Here is a 23,582-nt window from a genome sequence, read left to right as displayed (position 1 = left end):
AACTAGTGTCCATAACATCAATTCTATACAAAATAACTTAATGGCTATAATCTATTCTACTTGGTAAAGATCATCACGGGGAGCAACCTAAAATGTAGTTCTGGTCCCTCTGAACATGCTATGACCTACTGACACCACAAGTTATAATTTAAAGAAATACTGATCTATGTCATGTTTTGAGCTTTATATATGACTTTACTGAAATCATTGGATCCTAGAAGGAGAAACATTGCAGTGGGTAATTTGAGGACAGTATTAAATGAGACATAGGGCTGAGACAGTGGGAAGAAAACCATAAGATATTCCAGGGCTTGCAACATAAAGGCCAAAAAAGGTTTGAAAGGACATGGGGAGAGAGATGTTACAAGAAAGTATGGAGAGGGTTGTTCGCTAGGAGCTGTGAACTGCAGAGGATGGACCAGCCACCTGCAGTCTCCATAGGGAGGAACAGTAGAGATAAATACTCCTATCCTCACTCTCCTGCCTCTCCTGAAAATCCAGCAGAAGGCAGGAGAGAAAGTGTGGGGTGCAAACCACACAGGTCAGCCTCCTGGGGCCTGAGCAGGATAGAGGGGAGTGGAGCACACAAAGGAAGGAACACACGGACTATATTGAGCCCAACAGATATAAATCAGTATTCGTTTTTGCAAATGGGAGGAACCATTGCATTAGTGAGGTTATTGCCCTGCATTAAGAGTTTCAAAACATTGTTTCCTGCTTAGAGATCCAAAATCTATGAATCTAGTATACTGGGTCCCGTACAGCAGCTCCTTTGAATCCATTGTTAATTCTGTAAAGATGACAACTTTTTTCTTGGCTATCATTTTATTTGGATTTTCATTCATCTGATATTTTCCTCAAAAATAAGTCTGAGTAAAATAAAGAAATGATCTCGGATTTGAAAAGAGCTACAGCAAGGAAAATTTTTTCTGTTTGTCCACCACTGAAGCCTTCTCATTTATGAAATAAAGTACCTAATGAGTTTCCATCCAAAGTGGGGTAACTAAGAAAGAAAAATGACATAGAGTTAAAAATGTAATATTCCAACATAAAATAAAAATTAAAAAGTTTAAATAGTGCCTCTGTGGTTTTAACCATAAATGAAATCATTACTCTTTACCTTCATAAATGAGTAAGTTTTCTTTCTTTAGCCCAGTCTTGGACATCTGCTTTTCCAAAGATAAGATAGAAGATCAGTCCTAATGTGTTAATGACAAATGACAAGGAAAAGACATTCCTCCACCCAAATTCAGGGTCCTGAGGAAACAAAGGTTCAAGTAAGTATTACTCCTTTTATTCCCTTTTCCTATGAAACTCACATTAATAGTTTAGAAGACAATGTTCACTAGTAGATCTTCATATAGAAATTCATTTCCTAAACACAGCTTAATAATTTGATGGAAAGAATTTCAGAATGGATTCAGAATGTTCTTTATAAAACCACTATAATATTGTAAAGTAATTACTCTCCGATTTAAATTAATTAATTTAAAAAATGGACTTAGGGATTTTTACATTTAACCTCCAGAATTGCATTTGTCATTATTTATCAAAGTGCCAAACACTTTCTCTTTTGTGCGAATCATGACTCTCTCTCTATATATTTACATATATATACACTAATAAAATTTCTTCTTCTCCAGTGCAAGAAGAATCTCGCAAGAAGACGACTGTGGGTTTTGAAGCTAGATAGGTCTAAGAAGAATTCTGATTCTATATCCTCTCAGTGGAAAGACATCCTATCAGATTTTAATCATCAGGAAATGAGGATATTAATACTTTATTTTCATAATTAGTATGAGAATCAATAAATTAGATTCAGTTCAGTTCAGTTGCTCATTCATGTCCGACTCTTTGCGACCCCATGAATTGCAGCACACCAGGACTCCCTGTCCATCACCAACTCCCGGAGTTCACTCAAACTCATGTCCATCGAGTCAGTGATGCCATCCAGCCAAATCATCCTCTGTCATCCCCTTCTCCTCCTGCCCCCAATCCCTCCCAGCATCAGAATCTTTTCCAATGAGTCAACTCTTCGCATGAGGTGGCCAAAGTACTGGAGTTTCAGCTTTAGCATCATTTCTTCCAAAGAACACCCTTACTGTATATGAAATACCTATAATACTCCCTGCATGTACCAGACACTTAAACATATTTGCTTTCATTATCTCTTTGCTTTTGTATGGTTATGCAAATGAAAATTTCAAAGTGTTGCAGAAGACATGACAAGTTGCATATATGCATGGATTCATCATCTTCTCACAGGATATGTAAGTCACTGTGTGATTTCAAAGACTGGAAATTACCCGTGGATCACCAGGGAGTGCTTTGGTTTCAGAATGAGTTCACGAAAGAAACTGTTCTGTATTTTCCTTTGCTACGTTGATCTTCATGACAAAGTTACTCATGATGTAATTTTATTCTCCAAAATATGAAAACGTTTCTTATGCTATTATCATTATGAGTGGATTTGGCAGAGCATTTTAAGAGACCCTGACAAGAAAACCTTACCTGACTGAGAAGAAATCCACTGACAGTGGGTGCCAGGACAGCAGATATCTGTGCAAACGCCCTTGAAGCTCCCATGAGAAAACTCGAATGCCTGCGGGTGACAGGAATGTTTCAGGCTAGATCCACATTTGTTTGGCAGCATGCTTCAGCCCCAGAATATATCATATGTTAATAGCAATTATGTCAAAAAGACTTGCTCTGTGTATGTTCCATGAAAGGCACTGAGGCAAATCAATAATGCCCTTCCCTCCACATACCTGAAAATGGCCACAGTCATCATTGCCCATGATTTATAAGTTTGCAAAGTTTGAAGCTTCCAGAAGTCTGCAGGCTAAATTTTTTTCAGAAAGTATGAAAATGAGAATGGAGATTACAGTCCTACCTTGGAGCAATATCTAAGGCATTGATATAGACCCCTGGCTGACATAACATGCCTAGTCCACAGGACAGCGTCAGAAGGCTCACTGCTATGATATAGTTGGAGGCAACGTATGGCAGAACCAAAAGGAATGTTGAGGAGGGGAGATTTCCTAAGGAATGAGGAACAGACAAATTAAACAACAAACATTTTTGGATGTTGTATGCCTTGTAAATTATCAGATATTTTGGCCCTGTTCTTACCTAGAACTGTGGCAATTTTCCTCACTGTAACAAGCCTAAAATTCTTGGTCAGAAGGAAATCTGCCAGGTAACTTCCCAGGAGGCAAATGACCCAGGCAACAATGAAAGGAAGGGCAGACAGGAAACCACTCTGAAGGGAAAACATTGAGTTAAACCATCAGAATAAAGGCCGTGAGACCACACCTTATACTGATAAATCACTAATAATCATACTGACAACTCTGAAATCATACTTTCCTAAGAAAATCAGTGGTCCCTTCCATCATACCTTCAGACAAGCTACTCACATGACTGTTAAATTATTTCTTGGTAATTAAAGGTAAATTTTTCTAGATGAATGATTTGTGAAGACAGAGTAATTTGAGAGTCATGCAAACAGGAAGAATGGTTGGAGGGAAATATACTCACATTTCTAATATCAATGTTGAACACAGAGCTAATGTAAGTTGGTGCATATATAATTATTATATTAATTAACCACTGATGGCTGAAACAGCAAACACACATGGACCAGATGGGTAGAGATCTGACCATAGCTTTGATGGGAAGAGGCTGCTTAGTAGAGCTGACCTGAAAACAAATTTGCTGATCAGAATAGTAAGATCTGAGACATGCTCACATGTTTGTAGTCACTCTGATAAATTCAGATGCTGATACAAGATCTCTGGAGAAGGTTGGAGTTTTATGTGTACCTGTTGGGCCAAGGAGGATATGATATATTCTTTCTCTGTAATGTTTATCCATGGATGAGTGACAGGGTCATCATAAACCAAAACACACCAGAGAAGAAAGCAGATACAGCCAAAACCTCCTGCAAGCAGAGATTAAATTGGTAAACTCGTGTGTGAATTTCTTTTCAATTGGGACATTTTCTGGCATGGGCCCTGGGAAAAGCTCTTGCTCATAATATCTTCTTTCCACTTCTCAAAAAATTTACATGGATATCACAGCTTTTTTAATAGATCTAGAACCTATTATTTTACATTTCTTGAATATTTGTGTGCATGAAAATCACAGACCCTAGAAATGGCATTAAACTTGGTATCTCAACTTTTTAAATATTAGCTAAGGAAAACTTTAGTGAAAGTAGAAGCCGTAACAGATTTTATTTTCTTGGGCTCTGAGATCACTGCAGTCATGAAACTGGAAGATGCTTGCTTCTTGGAAGGAAAGCTATGACAAACCTAGACAGCATATTATAAAGCAGAGACATCACTTTGCTGACAAAGGTCCATATAGTCCAAAGCTACAAGCTTTTCCAGTAGTCAGGTACAGATGTGAGAGTTGGATCATAAAGAAGGCTGTATACCAAAGAATCGATGCTTTCAAATTATGGTGCTGGAGAAGACTCCTGAGGGTCTCTCAGACTGCAAGGAGATTAAACCAGTCAATCCTAAAACAAACCAACCTTCAATATTCATTGAAAGGACTGATGCTAAAACTGAAGTTGTAATACTTTGACCACTTGATGTGCACAGCTGACTCACTGGAAAAGACCCTGATGCTGGGGAAGATTGAAAGCAAAAGTAGAAGAGATTGGCAGAGTATGAGATGATCAGATAGCATCACTGACTTAATGGACACGAACTTGAGCAAACTCCATGAGATAGTGGAGGACAGAGAAACCTGGTGTGCTGCAGTCCATGGGGTCACAAAGAGTCAGACATGACTTAGCAATTGACTTAACAGCAAAGGAAAACTATTTATCTACTCACAACACTTCTGATACTATCTGTGTTGGTTTTTCACACTAAGAAAGTCTCTATACATCTGTGTCTCTTTTGCTGTCTCGCATACAGGGTTGTCGTTACCATCTTTCTAAATCCCATATATATGCGTTAGTATACAGTATTGGTGTTTTTCTTTCTGGCTTACTTCACTCTGTATAATAGGCTCCAGTTTCATCCACCTCATTAGAACTAATTCAAATGTATTCTTTTTAATGGCTGAGTAATGTATGGCAAAACCAATATAATATTGTAAAGTAAAAAAAAGAAAATATATAACAGCAAAAAAAAAAAGAAAAAAAAAGAAAACTCAACATTCAAAAAACTAAAAAAAAAAAAAAGAAAGTCTCTAATTCTCTTTATACACCAAGCTAGTGTCTTACAATTTAGCCCAGTTCTGACAGTATCTGGCATTAGCACAGACCCTACAGAGTAAGGACTCAGTACGTGGACTGCCCCCTACTTCAGATACTAATTGTGACTAATGAGTCCCCAAATTAAATTTACTACAAATTCTGAGGTTCCTGCAACTCTCTCTCAGTTTGATAATTTGGTGAAATAGCTCACAAAACTCAGGGAAATATTCATTTTTATTTACTGGTTTAATATAAAGGGACTTTCTTGGTGGCTCAGACAGTAAAGTGTCTGCCTACAATGCGGGAGACCTGGGTTCAATCTCTGGGTTGGGAAGATCTCCTGGAGAAGGCAATGGCAACCCACTCCAGTATTCTTGCCTGGAAAATCCCATGAATGGAGGAATCTGGTAGGCTACAGTCCATGGGGTCACAAAGAGTAGGACATGACTGAGCGACTTCACTTCACTTTCACTTTATTATAAAGGACATGATAAAGGTTCATGATAAATGAACAGCTGGATGGCATGAATAGGGTGAGATCTGGAAGGGTCCTGATTGTAGAAGCTTCTGACCCTGTGGAGTTGAGTGTGTGCTACCCTCCCAGCGTGTGGGTGTGTTCATCAACCTGGAAGCTCTCAGAACCCTATAGCTTAGGGATTTTAAGGAGGCTAAATCATGTAGGCATACAGTGCTGTGCTTAGTCGCTCAGTTGTGTCTGACTCTTTGCTATTTCATGGACTATGGCCCACGAGGTTCCTCTGTCCATGAGGATTCTCCAGGCCAGAATACTGGAGTGGGTTGCCATGCCCTTCTCCAGGGGATCTTCCCAACCCAGGGATCAAACCCAGGTCTCCTGCATTGCAGGTGGATTCTTTACCATCTGAGCCATAACTGATTATTAATACAATCTGAAGCACCCTCTCCTCCCAGGAAGATGGAGGGTGAGGCCAAAAGTTCCAAGTTTCTAATCATGGCTTGGTCCTTCTGGTGGCCTCCATGCTGAAGCTATCCAGGAGGCCACCAAAAGTCACCTCATTAGACGAAAGATGCTCCTCTAACTCTCTATAGTTCATTCTGGATGGTTTCTACTGTTACTTTTAAGTTCATTAATCATTTCTTCTGTTGTATCATCTGTCATTAATTCAATCCTTATAATGTAGTTTTATCTCTAGAAGTTTGATTTAGGGTCTTTTAAAAATATATTTTGCTTGTCTTAACTCCTGAGCAAATAGAGTTATGTTATAATATAGTTATAATAACTATTCTTGTGTGCTAATTCTAACATTTGTGTCAGTTCTGGATTGGTTTTGATTGATTGATTATTCTCCTTGTTATGGATTATATTTTCCTGCTGTTGTCCATGCCTGGTAACCTATGGTTGGAGCCATTATGGAGACATTATGAACTATACTTTGTTGGATGCTAAATATTTTTGTATTTCTATAAATATTTTTGAGCTTTGTTTTGGGATACAGTTATCTTACATGGAAACACTGATCCTTTTAGGTCTATCATCATCATTTGTTAGAGAGATCCACAATAGTGTGTTCCCTGAAGCTAATTATTTCTCACTACTGAGGAAAGACATTTATGAATATCCTGCCCAATGAGCCAAGAATTAAACATTTTTTCAGTCTGCTTTGTGGAAACAGGTACTATCCATGATGCTCTATAAGTACTGGAATACTATTTAATCTTTTCCAATGATTTCCATCCTCCCCAGGCCTCAGATATTGTCCTCACACATATACCTAGATCAGTGCTCTGCAGAATATCAAGGAGGACTCTGTAGATAACCAGGGTTTTCTCTGTGTGCAGGTATCTCCTATTAGGTACTCTTTCCTATTGGCTATACCCACCTTACTCTTTCAGGGCTCTTAGCTCCATCTCAACTCTGATTCTTCTGTCTCTCACAAGTCACTGCTTTTCACGTTTGTCCCCTACTTTCTGCTAGGGCAGCAGATTTTAATCATTCTGCATTAATAATGCATCATGATGGACTTCCTTGGTGGTTCAGTGGTTGGGAACCCACCTGCCAATGCAGGGGACTCAGGTTTGATCTCTTTTGGGGGAAGATTCCATGTGCCACGGGGCACCTAAGCTTGTGTGCCACAACTACTGAAGCCTGTGCACCCTAAAACCTGCGCTTTGCAATGAGAAGCCCCTGCAGTGAGAAGTTCATGCACTGCAAATGCATAGAGAGTAGTCCCCGCTCACCATGACCAGAGCAAGCCCACATGCAGCAATGAAGATCCAGCACAGCCAAAATTAATTAATTAAATGTTAAAAAAAATGCATCATAGGCAGGAGGACTGCCAAATTCTTTGATGGTGTAGGTTCATTTTTCCCAACTATTATATTAAGACATTTTGTTTTACTAGGATCTTTCTGTCTTGACTCATTTCTTCCAGAAAAGTACACACAGTTAGATATCAGAAGAGTCACCCTAGATATGAAAACCTGGGAGTGGGGAGATAGTAGCTTACCAAATATATAGAAGACAAAAGGCCACCCGAGGGTTTGACTGATGATGCCACCCAGCAGGATGGCGATGCAGGTACCCAGCAGAATTCCTGCAAAGAGAGAATAAGGCTGTGGGGGCTGGACTGCCACCCACTAGGTGCCTACAGAAGGACAAGTGACATAATAGAGAGCATTATCACCATAAAGAGATGAGCATGGTAGAATATATATATGAACTTCAAATTTTGATTGAGTTCATATGTTCTCCTAAAGACCCATTTTTCTGGCAGTTCCCTAGTATCACTGTAGATGATAACCATGCTTCCTTTTATGCTATTTTAATGTTTAATTACACAATTCATATAACATATATGCTTATTGTAAAAGTAAATTACCACAAAGAACCAAATGCTTCTCCAATCCATTTCTACTCTTTTCTCTAATGTTAACCAGGAGCTACAATTTATTACATGATATATAATTGCATACTTTTCTTCTCTGTACACATACATAATATATATTGATATGCATATGTTGCTTTGTAAATGCATTTATAGAATATGTAGACAGCAAGTTAGATACATTTTCCTATTAATATGCTAACAACACTTTTTTATTTCCATGGCTTTACAGAGTATTCACATATATAGTGGGCACATTTCCCTTTTACAACTTTTTCAAAACTAGACTATTAGGTTTTTTAAATTTCCCAGATGAACATTAACATCAAGTGGTCAAATTTTATATATATATATATATATATATATATATGAGTTATAATTAACTTTAAATAAGTAGGACATAGGTACAATAATGTACCTATTGTCCCGTGACATTTATTTTTTAGTTGCAACCGGTCTTGTCACTCTAGATTCTACAGCCATTGTAATTGCTGAACATAAACTTAACTATCACTTCTGAACATAAACATAATTTATTTCTAAACAGTAAATTATCAGAAGTAGACTTGCTAAATCAAAGATTATACACTTTTTATTTTGACAGATACTGCTGAAGTATCCGGCTAAAAGGCCATACCAAATTAAGTTGCCAAAAAATACTTTTTCCTCATCTCTTGACAACATTGGACATTCTCAAAATTCTAATATAGTTTTCCAATGTGAATATAAAACAGTATACCTTTTTTCTTTTTATAGTGAAGTTGAATTATTTTTCCTATGTCATTTTTTATTTCTTCTGTGAAAAGTCTGTTCATAACCTTTTAATTTCTTTCACCTAACTTTGCCTCAATTTATAGAATCTTTATGTGTTATAAATAACCCTCTGTCATGCTGGCTGCAATTCTATTCTCCCACTTTTAACTTTGTTTATGGTGTGTTTTGTAATCCAGCTGTTGTAAGTTTTCATGGAGTTCAGATCTATGAGGTTCCTCTGTAATGACTTCTAGACACTCATTTGCTTAAAAGGGCTTTCCTGATCCTACAGTTAAAAAAAAAGATCACTTCTGTTTTTCTTCTCATTTGGCCATGCAGTTTATTGAAGCGTCTTATCTGTGTTAATTCCTTAAGCTGCTGCTGCTGCTGCTAAGTTGCGTCAGTTGTGTCTGACTTTGTGCAGGCTCCCCCGTCCCTGGGATTCTCCAGGCAAGAATACCCAAGCGGGTTGCCATTTCCTTCTCCAATGCATGAAAGGGAAAAGTGAAAGTGAAGTCGCTCAGTCATGTCAGACTCTTAGCTACCCCATGGACTACAGCCTACCAGGCTCCTCCATCCATGGGATTTTCCAGGCAAGAGTACTGGAGTGGGTAGCCAGTGCCTTCTCCAATCTCCTTAAGCACCAATATCCAAATTTACAACTGAGGAAATAGAAACATGGAAAAGTTAATTAACCAGCCCAAGGTCATATAATTAATAAGAAGGAAATGCAGCATTTGAAATGAGACTGCCTGACTTCAAGGACACAAATCAATGAAGATGGAAATCAGTACCTTTTTCCACCACTGCATCCATCAAAGCTGCATTCTTTTCTCTAAACTCTCTGCCTTTATGCCAGTTATAATGGGGGACATGTCACTGCATCAATCCAAGACCTGGGCCCCTCTTGTTCTTTCCACCTGTTTGCATTCTATCTTAAATGTATTAACTCACCCCATTTTCCTTCTTACGTCTCACTCTGTGTTTTAAATTGGCTTGACAAACTGCAATTATAACACCTGTTTTTGTCTGTGAGCCTAACTGTTCCATGACTCCTGGCTTGGTTGTGTACCTGGGACTACCACTGTATTGAGGCAATTTCCCCATGATAGATATGCTTTATTTATTCAACGTTTATGTTTCTAAGACTTATCCATGTTGTTGCATTCAACTATTCATTTTCATTGCTGTATGATATATGATCCTTAGATTAAAGGTGTATGTGTGTGTGTTTCTATTACCTATGAGACCTGCCTCAAATATGAGCTACCAAATCTGTTTAGTCTGCTTACTCTTCTTCATTAATTTATTGAGCTTCTCAAGTGGTTATAAAGCTTCCTACCTATAGGTATACCTTTGTGGGCCCATTAGAAGAAAATAAAACACAGTATATTTTGTCCTAGAGGCTAGCAGTAGCTAGGCTCTTCTTCTAAGGACTTCCCCAGTGGCTCAGTTGGTAAAGAATCTGTCTGCAATGCAGGAGATCCAGGTTCGATCCCTGGGTAGGGAAGATCGCCTGGAGAAGGAAATGGCAACCCACTCCAGTATTGTTGCCTGGAGAATTCCATGAACAGAGGAGCCAGGCAGGCTACAGTCTGTGGGATCCCAAAGAATGGGACACAACTGAGTGATTAACTTTCACTTTCACTTTCTGCTAAGGACAGGTACTTTTCTGAAAGTCCTCCTCCAATCTCAAGAGCTGAGTGATGCTGTCCTTAGTGCAGCCTACTAGGGAGCCCTAGCATGAGTGGAAATGGTAGTTTCTCTGAGAATCACTGAAGTAGGCAGGTAGGTTCAGTTCACTCCACCTGTTGATGGGTTCCTCCAATGACTTTTAGTCTGGGCCTCCCAGACAACCATAAGTTCTGTGTTCCCAGAACCAGGTTCTGGAGGCCATCTACCTGGGGCTGCTGATTCCCCAAAACCAAAGACAAGGGAGACTCTAGAACTTGCAGTCTTGTACGTTCCCAAGATTCCTCTAGACAGTCAGCTGACCTATCCCAGGTGCTCTGTCCCCATTTAACAGAAAATGAGAAGAAAAGGAGTTGCCACTTTTATAAGGTCACTGCCTTCATTCCAGTCTTTTAAATTTTCTTTCATGCTTTCCAACTCCTGAATTTCTTGTACTATATTCTGGAACAGTCTCTCTATATTTGTCCAGTTCACTGATGAGATGGCCTTATCCTCATATAGGTATTCAGATCTCTCATTTCAATTAAAAAATACTAGCAGTAATATTTTTAATTAGCAACTATTCTTTTTAAGTGAATGTCATGTACACATATCCCCCTGGGTCTCTCTGATATTATTCATTAATTATTTAAAATCTTCTCTTTTTCATTTGGATTAATTGCAGTTTTTGAGTTTGGTTTTTCTCTTTTACTCTCTTGATTTTCTCCAAATTTTTGAGGATTTAGGAAGACCATTCCTTATTTATATTTGAGGACATCCCTTAGTCAGCTGTGATAACCAAAGTGAATCTCCTTAGTCTAAACTGGAGCCTCCACTCTCCTACCAGTGGATGTGAGCTCTGATGACAAAGATTAAACCTCTGGAGTTGTGAAGGGCTCTCAAAAGGCATAAGGTCAGGGGTGTGTGTATGTGTGTGTACATGGCTTGTTGTTTGGACTTGAAGAGTCCTTGGCTCTCTAACTCAGCACTCATACTTTGGCCATCTACAATGTGTTAGAGATGTCTATCATCAAAGGTTGTATATTGTTACCCTGCTTATTTAACTTATATGCAGAGTACATCATGCAAAAGGCCAGGCTGGATGAAACACAAGCTGAAATCAAGATTGCTGGGAGAGATATCAATAACCTCAGATATGCAGATGACACCACCCTTATGGCAGAAAGTGAAGAAGAACTAAAGAGCCTCTTGATGAAAGTGAAAGAGGAGAGTGAAAAAGCTGGCTTTAAACTCAACATTCAAAAAACTAAGATCATGGAATCTGGTTCCATCATTTCATGGCAAATAGATGGGGAAACAGTGGAAACAGTGACAGACTTTCTTTTCTTGCACTCTAAAATCACTGCAGATGGTGACTGCAGCTATGAAATTAAAAGATGCTTGCTCCTTGAAAGAAAAGTTATGACTAACCTAGATGTCATATTAAAGAGCAGAGACATTTCTTTGCTGACAAAGGTCTGTATAGTCAAAGCTATGGTTTTTCCAGTAGTCATGTATGAATGTGAGAGTTGGACTATAAAGAAAGCTGAGCACCAAAGAATTGATGCTTTTGAACTCTGGTGTTGGAGGACTCTTGAGAGTCCCTTGGACTGAAAGGAGATCCAACCAGTCAATCCTAAAGGAAATTAGTCCTGAATATTCATTGGAAGGACTGATGCTGAAGCTGAAACTCCAATACTTTGGCCATCTGTTGCGAAGAACTGACTCCTTAGAAAAGACCTGATGCTGGGAAAGACTGAAGGCAGGAGGAGAAGGGGACAACAGAGGATAAGATTGGTTGGATGGCATCACTGACTCAATGGACATGAGTTTGAGCAAGCTCTGGGAATTGGTGACGGACAGGGAAGCCTGGCATGCTGTAGTCCATAGGGTCTCAAAGAGTCAGACACAACTGAGTGACTGAACTGAACTGAATGTGTTAGCCATACTGTTTCCATTTTCCATTACTCCTCAGTGTAACTGAAATTTCTTCCTCTGGAGATTTCATTCCAGGCACACTGTCCAGGCAGATCATTATCAGAAAGTTGTTCTCAGGACAACTGAGAGCAATTCCAAAGAAGATTAAGTTGGATCCATACCTTACACTCAACACTAGTATAAATCCCAGTATGTCAGAAATTTAAATATTAAAAAAAATGAAACCATGCATAATCAATAAAAACCATGGTTGGATGCTTTTGCAACATTTTCAACTATGAGTCAAAGTCCAAAAACCATAAAATAAAAGAATGATCAATTTGACTACATCAAAATGCATTTTTGAAAAATGGCAAAAATCCTTATAAGCAAAATCAAATCACAAATGACAGCCTGGGGGAAAATAACTGGAAGTCATGTCAGAGACAAAGGACCCATCCCCCTAATTTATAAATACTTGATCAACATTAAGCAGAAGACAAAGAATCTTGTAATTAAAAAAAAAGTGGTCAAAAAACAATAAAGCCAAACTGTCAAAGAACTCAGTGAAAGAATGTTGGATTGTAGTGGACTCGTTTCAGTTATATGTATTTACCTGATACGGAAACGCCACAGAGTCGACTTCGTTCATGTGGAGGACTCCATCTTTCCCAGATTGCAAACTGACCCCCGTATCCTAACCCCTGAAATAAAAATAGAGTTGATGCTATGTGGTCCCACAGAGATATTCATATTCAGTCATATTTATAAAATATCTGGGTACCAGGCTCATGCCCTGAAGTATTCGAGTTGCAATGAGGAAAACTAGTCCAAAGTCAGCTGCCAGAGGGGTGAAAAGAACAAGAAGTGAGGATCCAAGCAGAGCAGCACCAACCACTCGCTTTGTTCCTACTCTTCCAGCCAGGTATCCACTGGGAGCCAGTGTCAGAATCATGCCATAGTTGATAGCACTAAAGATGATGCCTTGGATTTGAGGGTTCCAATCATACACAGGGGCCTTAAAGAAAAAGACAATGCTTTGGTAAGCCATGCATAGGAAAGCCGTTTCATAACTTAAGAAGCTTCTTTAGATTTTTCACTTACTTACAAATCACAGTTTCCTCAATTAAAACTTTTTAACATATAAATTCTAAAAAAATATAGGGAGGGAAGTGGGAGGGGGTTCAGGAGGGGAACACATGTACACCCATGGCTGATTCATGTCAATGTATGGCAAAACCCACTACAATATTGTAAAGTAATTAGCTTCTAATCGAAATAAATAAATTAAAAAAAATTCTAGAAAAATAAACATTGAAATGAACAGCAAAAACAAAAACATAACTTGAATCTTTCATTGCTTACCCTTGCAGGAAGACTCTTTGGGGAATTATTTGGATCACCAAAGGAATTAACAGGCAACCCCTCAGTGGAGTCATTAAATGAGGGCTGATGGTTTGTGCTGTTGACCATGGCTATCATGGTGATATTAATGATAATATTTTGTGCCATTGTTATGAAGTTGCAGAGATGTACAATGAAGGCTATTCCATAGCGAGTGGAACAAATGCTAGGAGCTAGAAATATTAAGACAGTGTATTAGCACTTTCCTTATCGAACCTTTATTTACTTTTCACAAGTTAAAATACAGAAAAGTATCTCCTGATGATTCAAATGCACTTCTATTGGCTTTGGGAAAGAAAGATTACAAAAGGAGGAAACCACTGAGTTGAGTCAAGGGATGTTTTATACCACAGTTTTACAGACCCTGACTTGTTCTGGGGAGTTCTGTTCTTCTTGCAATTTTGTCTTTCCAATTCTTAGGTTATTGTAGTCTATGGCTGATGAAATTACTCAGTTAAATATATAAAGATATGATATGTATTAAAAGTAAATATATACATAAAAATAAAATATGTATATATTTAAATTATATAATTTATAAGTACTAAATTATATACATATATACATAGATAATGTAAATTTTAAAATATTGAACAAGTTATTCACTGGTGTAGATTTATTATTCTTCTCATATGTCTTAGTGAGGGCAAACTTTCACTTAAATTTTGAAATTAAACCTATAAGTTTTCTCATTAGAAAAAACTTGACACCCACAAACTATGAAAAAATATAGTAAAAAAACAGAAAAAGAAATGAGCACAAAATTAAAATAATCTGTTTTTGTACTTTCAGGAAAGATGGCTATTGCCAGGAAGAAAGTATTGCAACAATCCAGAAGAGAAGTGAAGAAGTGTGGACTAGGCTGGCAACTGTAGAAGAACTAAGATATGATAAGATCCCAGACAGATCCCAGTAGGTAAGTAACTGAATCTTGGTTTCAAGTTTACAGATTGGGGGAGGAGCATTGGTGGGATTCTTATTCTAAACAGCAGAAAGAATGGAGTTGGCTGTTCACTGAGGAAGAGATCTGTGGAAAAAGAAGATTTGAGGCAGTGGAGTGATAAAGAACTTATTATTGGACAGTTAAGACAAGGATGCCTTTTAAGCACTCAGAAGATGCTGAGAATGTTCTTGGACATAAAACTCTAGAGTTTAGGAGAGATGTAGAGGTTGAGGCATAACACTGGGATTTAATAATCTACAGATAATACTTGAAACCATGATATTTAGAAAATGAGAATAAATAGAGAAGATAACCAAGGACTGACTAGGGTTCTCCAACATTTGGAGGTTGGATAAATTGGGAGAAATTGGCAATAGAAACTGAAAAAGAAGGGTAGGTGGGCTAGGAGAAAACCAGGAAGAATGTGGTGACCTCAAAGCCAAGGCGTAAGGGGCTACAGCTAGGAGGGAGTCAGAAAGTATGTCAGGTGTTTCTGGTAAGTTATATAACATGATGACTGAGAATTAACTCATTTAACCCTCACAACAATCCTGTGAGGCAGCTACTGCTATTGTTTTACAGGTGCAGAGAGGTCAGCTAACAGAATAGCTCAGGTGTCTATGCTCTTACCCACTGTGCTGCCCCTATTCTGTCCCAGATGATTCCATGAGAATACCTTTGTCACAACCCCAGTGCCCTATGGGGTTTGTAGGTGTAAGAGACGAGGATAATACTATGCATCATCAAGAAGTCCTCAAAACTTCAAGAAAAGAAGTGCCTTGAGGTTTACAAAAGAGCCTTTCCCCCAATGCTATACTCTCTTAAGTGGAGTACTAATCTTTGCATTGAATGGAGGGAAGGAGGAAGAATTTGGAAGAAACTGGAAAATACACTGTAATTAGAATGAGGAGTTCAAAAATAATATCTTTGTAAAGTTTTCCTTTTTCAGGAATGGATGATGATTTCCAGTGTCAATCAGATCAGCTAATAATTTATCAGTTCTTGTGGCCTCTGATTTCTCCAATGTACTTTGTCATCATGGAGGCCAAAGGCTATTAAAAGGGATTATCAGCAAACCAGGTGACTAATGCTTCATAAATGGGTGGAGTGAAGACCCACCTCATGTGATTGCTGAAAGATCCACTAGGGAGTATATTTAAAAGGCTTAGTCTACTGCTTGCTGCATATTAAGTTACAGGCAGCACAGTGGATAAGAGCATAGACACCTGAGCTATTCTGTTAGCTGACCTCTCTGCACCTGTAAAACAATAGCAGTAGCTGCCTCACAGGATTGTTGTGAGGGTTAAATGAGTTAATTCTCAGTCATCATGTTATATAACCTACCAGAAACATCTGACATACCTTCTGACTCTCTCCTAAGTGTAAGTGTTCCCTACAGCCTGCTATAGGCTTCCCTGGTGGCTCAGATGGTAAAGCGTCTGTCTACAATGCAGGAGACCTGGGTTCAATCCCTGGGTCAGGAAGATTCCCTGGAGAAGGAAATGGCAACCCATTCCAGTACTCTTGCCTAGAAAATCCTATGCAGGCTACTCCGTCCATGGGGTCGTAAAGAGTCGGACACGACTGAGCCACTTCACTTCACTTCACAGGCTACTATATGTGTCCTAAATCTCTTTGTCTTTTTGACTGCCCTGAGCAATTTTCAGAATCTTAGTTCCCTGGTCAAGGATCAAACCCAGGTCCCCTACCGTAGAAGTTCAGAGTCTTAACCTTTGGACTGCCAGGGAATTCCCACTGTATGTGTCCTTAAAAATGGTTTCCTGTGTCTAGTGAAAATATATGAAAAATAATGTTGGTGCAACATCTCATGTGTTAAATTTTTACAAGTCAGTATATAATACAAAAATACTACATTTGGTCAAATTTACTTAAGGTACATCATTTTTGCTCCACTAAGAATCAACTGATCAACTAATCAACAAATCAAACTTAATAAATCCCAAACTAAATTCCTATGTTCCCCTCCCAATCCTGCTCCACCCAAATTGCTTTCCAACTCAGCTGACAGAAGTACCATCCTTCCAAATACTTTACAATTTATCCTTGATTTTTCTTCCATAGCCTACACTCATCTACCTAGAACAGAGTGTTGTCTTTACATTAAAAATGTATGTAGAATTCTACAGCATTTGCAGTGCTCTAGTTATACCATAAATTTGGTCACACCCTTTTCTGCTCAAAATTCTCTATGTAGCCTCATTTTGTTCAGATTAAAAACTAAGGTCTCTATAATGGCCAATGGAAATGAAATATTTGTAACCATTGCTTCAAATTTGTATTTTTCTTAGGAAAAAGGCCTGAGGAAGTAGTAATTCCAACTGTAGACAAGTGTCATGTTAAAGGATATCATGAGATGTATATATACATGTATTGGAAAGGAAAATGGCAACCCCCTCCAGGATTCTTGCCTGGGAAATCCCATGGACAGAGGAGCCTGGGGGGCTACAGTCCATGGCGTCACAAAAGAGTCAGACGTGACTTACAGTGACTAAACAACAACAACATACGTGTGTGTGTGTGTACACACGCACAGACATACACACACATGCATACAGATATGTTATATATAATATATACAATGTTATATCTATGTAACTACATCTATCAGTTAATCTATGTATATGATGTGCTAAGTCGCTTCAGTTGTGTCTGACTCTTTTCGACCCCATGGACCATAGCCCACCAGGCTTCTCTGTCCACGGGATTCTCCAGGCAAGAATACTGGAGTGGTTTGCTATGCTCTTGTCCAGGGAATTTTCCCAACCCAGGGACTGAACCCACAGCTCCTGCAGCTTCTGCATTGCAGGAGGATTCTTAACTGCTGAGTCACTGGGATAGGTAAGAAAAAAAGAAAAAAAAAAGTAGCTACACAACTTAAATATACAACCCCAAGACGAATTTTCAGGTAAAAAATACTTTCTCTATTGGATATATAGGAAAAATAATATGTATCCTTTAAGAATAATGATTATAAGGCAAACAGAAACATGTGTGGTCCAAAATACACAACATAATATATACATCACAGAATTATGTAAAATATACATATAAAGAGAGACAATAAAAAAATCACAGTGGTTGAATTAAGCTTATTAATTTTTTCATTTCTTGATTTTTTTAAGGTTTCTGTAATTTTTTAAATTTTCCTAATTAAGCAATGTAATTATGCTTATAATATTACATGCAGTGACAAGCAGAGTACACAATACCACAATGTACAATGTGTAGACAAATTGGTAGCAATTATCAAGAATATAAATGCATATGGATTAAGATTAGAAGGTAATCATCAAAAGTAAAATACATTTTTAGAATAGCGGTATTTGTTTCTTTCATTTTGCAAAGGTACAATAGTAGTATTGAATACTTGATTTCAAAAAAAGAATTATACAAGTTAAAAGATACAAATTCATTTCTTTGCATTACAACGTTGTAAAAATCCACCATAAAATCCTAAAACCACCTAGTCGAGACCGAGTTTACCTTTCCTAGGACTGAGCTTCTCATCCCCTTGTATATCTTGAGAGTTCTTCCCTGCTGTGGGACTCAATTCTGTCATAGTGGCAACTGTGTTCTTCTCTTCTGATGTCTGTTTTTCACCTCTCAGGGTGATGGAGTGTGATCCAGTATATCAGGCATGAGAAAAGAGACTCCTTTACAACACTTAAAAAGTGGGCAACAAAAAAAATTAAATAAAAATAAAAAGTGGGCAACAGGCAAACAAAAGCTGGTGGGAGTCACTTGGAGTCAAGTAGTCCACCTGACCAGGAGCCACTCTCCTATCTAGCTACCCCTTTGGCAAGGTAGAGCAGGCCAAAGTAACCTAACTCTAATTCACATCTGGCTGAATCTTGTCCAACATTTATTTACATTGTTTAACCTGTGATCAGAAGCAGCTTTGTTTCAGGAAGAATCTCTAGCTCTAGAATCAGAGGACCTCTGATACTTCTTAACTTGGCAATAGCAGACAAATTAATAGACTGTTCCTTTATCTGCCTGTTCCTTTATCTGTCAAACTACTGTGATGAATTTCATTAAATATTACTGACTACCAAAAAAACAAGTTGGGCCATTCCATCTGGGTTGGGTAGAAAAGGATCATCACCTACACTTGGCTCAATACAATGGGTATACCTAAGGTTTGGAACTGTTTATTATTTAGGATCTGGAGTACTCACCATGTGCTGATTTCAGAGTGGTAGATTTGGAGCTTGGCGTTCCTTAGTTCATATCCAGGCTTGTGATTTACCTAATGCACCAAGTGTTACCAGGAGCAAATTTGTGTATTTCAGTTTCCCATCTGTTGTTAATAACAACGACAACAACAACAATGCAGCTGCAGCACCTTCATCAAGGATTTATACAGATTCAATAGACTGCACATGGTTGCTATATGGTTTATTGGCATCATTGCTGGAGTTTATTTCACTCAGCATAATTATTTTGAGTTTCATCTATGCTGCCCATATTAATACTTTATTCCTTTTTATTGCTGAGCAATACTTCATGGCATGGTTATATCACAATTTGTTTACCCAGTCATCTTTTGATGAAAAATTGCATTATTTGCAGTTTGTGGCCATTAAAAACAAAGCTGCCATGAACATTCAAGCACAGGTCTTTGTTTAGACACGTGCGTTCATTTCTCTTAAATACCTGTAAGTAGAATGGCTGGGTTATATAAAGATATGTTTAAGTTTTTAAGAAAATGATAGATTGCTTTTCAAAGTGGTTGCACCATTTTACATCCTCACTAACAGTGTATAAGAGAGTTCCAGATCCTCTACATACTAAACAGTTTGTTGTGGTCAGTCTTTTTAATTTTAGACATTCTGAAAGATGTGTAGTAATATCTCATCATGGTTTAATTTTTATTTCTCTAATGAGGTGGAGATCTTTCTATGTGTTCATTTGCTATCCATATATCTTCTTTAGAGAGGTATCTCTTCAAATCTTGACATGAGGCATTCTAATTCCCTGGTGTGGCCAGGACTTTTTAAAAATAGACCTTTTACACCTGAAACTAACAACATTGTAAACCAACTATACTTCAATTTTACAAAATAGGCCTTATACACATAGGTTAACTGCCCTGATTTTAAGCGCAAATATTGTTTGGGAAATACTTGACTAAATAATAAATATGTGGCCAGACACATTGTCTTGTACAACCTGGCAATGATAACAAGCATATGTTTTTTTTGTTAACAACTTTTCTCCATGTGTGATATTTATTCTTACTTCCATGTTCTGCTGTGATGTCAGTGTAACTCTGTGGTTATGAGACTTTACCATCCCCCTACTGTAGGACTATTTGGACTGGAACATTCTGAATGTCAGATTACTTCCAGTTTTCTACTATCTCTATTCCAGACAACAAGGCATGCCTTGTCTTGGAAACCAGAGTGTCCAGTCCCAGCAGATGTGACCATATACATGAAGATAATTCTCAGGAGATTTTATAAGCATTCACTCACACAGCTAAACAGGTGGCTAAGCATAGAGAGCAAATAGAGATCCACATAAGGGAAAGCTCTGAGAGCATTTGGCTATCAAGGGAGTATCTGAATTTCAGGAAAGCTTAGTGACCTCAAGAAAGTTTGCTGGCTAGATGCCCTGGCAGTGAAGTTGCCAGGATAATTTCACTCCCATTAGCCTCCAAGGCCTAGGGGTATCCAAAAGAAAGTACATATATATCATATGTGTTTTCTATTTATATATGTGTTTACATCCACATGTACACTCACACATATTTTTTAACAGCTACCTTATTTTCCACTATTGGTCAAGAAAACCCTGCTGGTTGCCTGAATCAGAGATAATATGGCATCGTGAGATGTTTCTGGTTTGAAGTCATGTTCACAGGGAATCATTCTGAGGCTTACCTTCCTGCAGAGCCCCCTGGGTTTAAAGGCTGGGGTGTTCTAGCAATAGCACCCTGTCTACACATCTGAGAGGCCACAAGGACCACCAAAAACTTGTAACTTCTACATCCCTGCCTTGAGGATTCTCCCTGATCACCTCCTGCCAACTATCCTCAACCCACCTACCATTTCCTGGTGGCCCTGGTGACCATTCCATTGCCTCTTCTATCCCCAACCATTTTTGTTTGGTTAAATTTCACACCATCTCACTGGTTCTGACTCAGCATTCCTCTAGATGCTGTCTTAGACCAGAGTCACCCCCAGCTCTGTCTTGTGTCAAAGTCCTGGGCCCTAATTGATCTGGATAGGAAACTAAGGCAATGAACTTGGTTACAAAAGGCTAGAGTCCTTCAGAAGGACACTGGGAATAGCCCTGTTGCTGCTGTGAATCTGCCCAGGAGAAAAATCCTGCACAACCTTAATGGGGGTGGGAGGGAATGAATCTTCATGTAAGAGATGGTGATGTGGTTGCCAATGCTTTCTTATCTGGAGTGTTCTTTCACAACCACTCTATAGCCCTTCCTGTGTGTCCCACCAGCTGTTGCGACAACAGAAATTATGATAACCACACTTATTAACTACTAACCCAGGCAGTTCACATCAACACCAGATGGAGATATTATTGACCCTCTTCATCCAGCTCATCCCATTGGTAAATGAAAGCGCTGATGTTTGTTCACAAGCCCCCAAATTGAATTCCCAAATCTCAGCCTTTAAACATTTCACTGGAGCACCTGTTTCTTGGAAAGGTCTTCCACAGTTGGCATTTTCTCAAAGTTTTGGGTTATCAGGAACAAAACTTCAGCCTCCTGCTTCTACCTCTCTTCTATCCATGTATTAATGAGATGGGGCTTTTATATCTTCACTTGCTTTTTTTTTTTATCAATATGAGAAAACCTGAGACATGGGGGTATACAAAAATTGTCAAAAATATACAACTGTTACACAGAAAGGACCCTTTGAGGTCTTTCACAGCAACACCAAGATAAGTGACTTACCGATTTAGTGTCTGAGGAAGGACTTCGATTTAGAACCTGCTCTCCCTTCAAGCTCTCACCCTGTACAACTTTGCCCGCAAGCAGCTGCAGATGCTTTGCCACTCTGGGGCTTGACTCAGTAATCATTAATGAGATTCATCAAACTAGAAGCTAAATGAGAAGGCATCTTGCCAAGTGGCCGTTGGGGAAATGTGCCTTGAATATTCAGAATCTGAACCTCCTCTGCACTTTCACCTGCTTATCCACCGACATGAGATTCTTGACCTTTCTCCTTGGGTTCAGTTCAGTTCAGTTAAGTCGTTCAGTCGTGTCCGAGTCTTTGTGACCCCATGGACAAAAGTATGCCAGGCCTCCCTGTCCATCATCAACTCCTGGAGTTTACTCAAACTCATGCTCATTGAGTTGGTGATGCCATCCAGCCATCTCATTCTCTGTCATCCCCTTCTCCTGCCTTCAATCTTTCCCAGCATCAGGGTCTTTTCAAATGAGTCAGCTCTTCACATCAGGTGGCCAAAGTACTGGAGTTTCAGCTTCAACATCAGTCCTTCCAATGAATATTCAAGACTGATTTTCTTTGAATGGACTGGTTGGTTCTCCTGGCAGTCCAAGGGACTCTCAAGAGTCTTCTCTAACACCACAGTTCAAAAGCATCATTTCTTTGGCGCTCAGCTTGCTTTATCGTCCAACTCTCACATCCATACATGACTACTGGAAAAACTATAGCCTTGACTAGACAGACGTTTGTTGGCAAAGTAATGTCTCTGTTCTTTAATATGCTCTCTAGGTTGGTCATAACTTTTCTTCCAAGGAGTAAGTGTCTTTTAATTTCATGGCTTGCAGTCACCATCTGCGGTGATTTTGGAGCCCCCGAAAAGAAAGTCTGCCACGGTTTCCACTGTTTTTCCATCTATTTGCCATGAAGTGATGGGACCAGATGCCATGATCTTTGTTTTCTGAATGTAGAGCTTTAAGCCAACTTTTTCACTCTCATCTTTCCCTTTCATCAAGAGGCTGTTTAGTTCTTCTTCACTTTCTGCCATAAGGGTGGTGTCATCTGCATATCTGAGGTTATTGATATTTCTCCTGGCAATCTTGATTCCAGCTTGTGCTTCATCCAGTCCAGTGTTTCTCATGATGTACTCTGCATATAAGTTAAATAAGCAGGGTGACAATATACAGCCTTGACATACTCCTTTTCCTATTTGGAACCAATCTGTTGTTCCATGTTGAGTTCTAACTATTGCTTCCTGACCTGCATACAGATTTCTTAGGAGGCAGGTCAGGTGGTCTGGTATTCCCATCTCTTTCAGAATTTTCCACAGTTTATTGTGATCCACACAAAGGCTTTGGCATAGTCAATAACGGAGAAATAGATGTTTTTCTGGAACTCTCTTGCTTTTTCCATGATCCAGCGGATGTTGGCAATTTGACCTCTGGTTCCTCTGCCTTTTCTAAAACCAGCTTGAACATCTGGAAGTTCATGGTTCACATATTGTTGAAGCCTCGCTTGGAGAATTTTGAACATTACTTTACTAGCGTGTGAAATGAGTACAATCGTGCAGTAGTTTGAGCATTCTTTGGCATTACCTTTCTTTGAGATTGGAATGATAACTAACCTTTTCCAGTCCTGTGGCCACTGCCGAGTTTTCCAAATTTGCTGGCATATTGAGTGCAGCACTTTCACAGCATCATCTTTTAGGACTTGAAATAGCTCAACTGGACTTCCATCACCTCCACTAGCTTTGTTCATAGGGATGCTTCCTAAGGCCCATTTGACTTCGCATTCCAGGATATCTGGCTCTAGGTGAGTGATCACACCATTGTGATTATCTGGGTCGTGAAGATCTTTTTTGTACAGTTCTTCTGTGTATT

The 23,582-nt window shown here is 38.8% G+C and overlaps 1 protein-coding gene across 8 annotated transcripts; it reads right to left on the bottom strand.

Annotated features, from left to right (window-relative positions):
- Positions 1-806: 806 nt before the first annotated feature.
- Positions 807-22,179, bottom strand: SLC17A3 (solute carrier family 17 member 3). 8 transcript variants are annotated; one of them, XM_086369979.1, is made up of 15 exons: positions 21,711-22,179; positions 21,299-21,609; positions 18,967-19,088; positions 18,272-18,451; positions 13,786-13,997; positions 13,205-13,438; positions 13,037-13,124; positions 7,702-7,788; positions 3,825-3,943; positions 3,541-3,702; positions 3,133-3,262; positions 2,894-3,041; positions 2,512-2,602; positions 1,121-1,257; positions 807-1,003 (listed from the first exon to the last, which is right to left on the bottom strand). In XM_086369979.1, the coding sequence occupies exons 4-14, from the start codon at positions 18,345-18,347 to the stop codon at positions 1,123-1,125; spliced, it is 1,482 nt and encodes a 493-aa protein (XP_086226105.1). In that variant the 5' UTR covers positions 18,348-18,451; positions 18,967-19,088; positions 21,299-21,609; positions 21,711-22,179; the 3' UTR covers positions 807-1,003; positions 1,121-1,122. The 8 variants fall into 8 exon arrangements, with proteins under 8 accessions (XP_086226105.1, XP_086226106.1, XP_086226104.1 ...); XM_086369980.1 differs by having other exon boundaries at positions 21,447-21,609; XM_086369978.1 differs by lacking the exon at positions 21,299-21,609 and having other exon boundaries at positions 21,711-21,825.
- Between the last annotated feature and the right edge of the window lie 1,403 nt (positions 22,180-23,582).

The sequence above is a fragment of the Bos grunniens genome, chromosome 23 (assembly GCF_055505025.1).
Source record: "Bos grunniens cultivar Pamir isolate PY7600 chromosome 23, Bosgru_T2T1.0, whole genome shotgun sequence".
In the NCBI taxonomy this organism is placed as follows: Eukaryota; Metazoa; Chordata; class Mammalia; order Artiodactyla; family Bovidae; genus Bos; species Bos grunniens.
The sequence above is the reverse complement of the archived record's forward strand: the minus strand, read 5'-3'. Positions and strand labels throughout refer to the sequence as shown.

Coding starts and splice junctions, on each gene's coding strand:
- SLC17A3 (XM_086369979.1), bottom strand. CDS start 18,347: ATGACAGAATTGAGTCCCACAGCAGGGAAGAACTCTCAAGATATACAA. Junction 13,998..18,271: donor GAAGCTCAGTCCTAGGAAAG/GTAAACTCGGTC, acceptor TAATATTTCTAG/CTCCTAGCATTTGTTCCACT. Junction 3,042..3,132: donor GAAAATTGCCACAGTTCTAG/GTAAGAACAGGG, acceptor CTCATTCCTTAG/GAAATCTCCCCTCCTCAACA.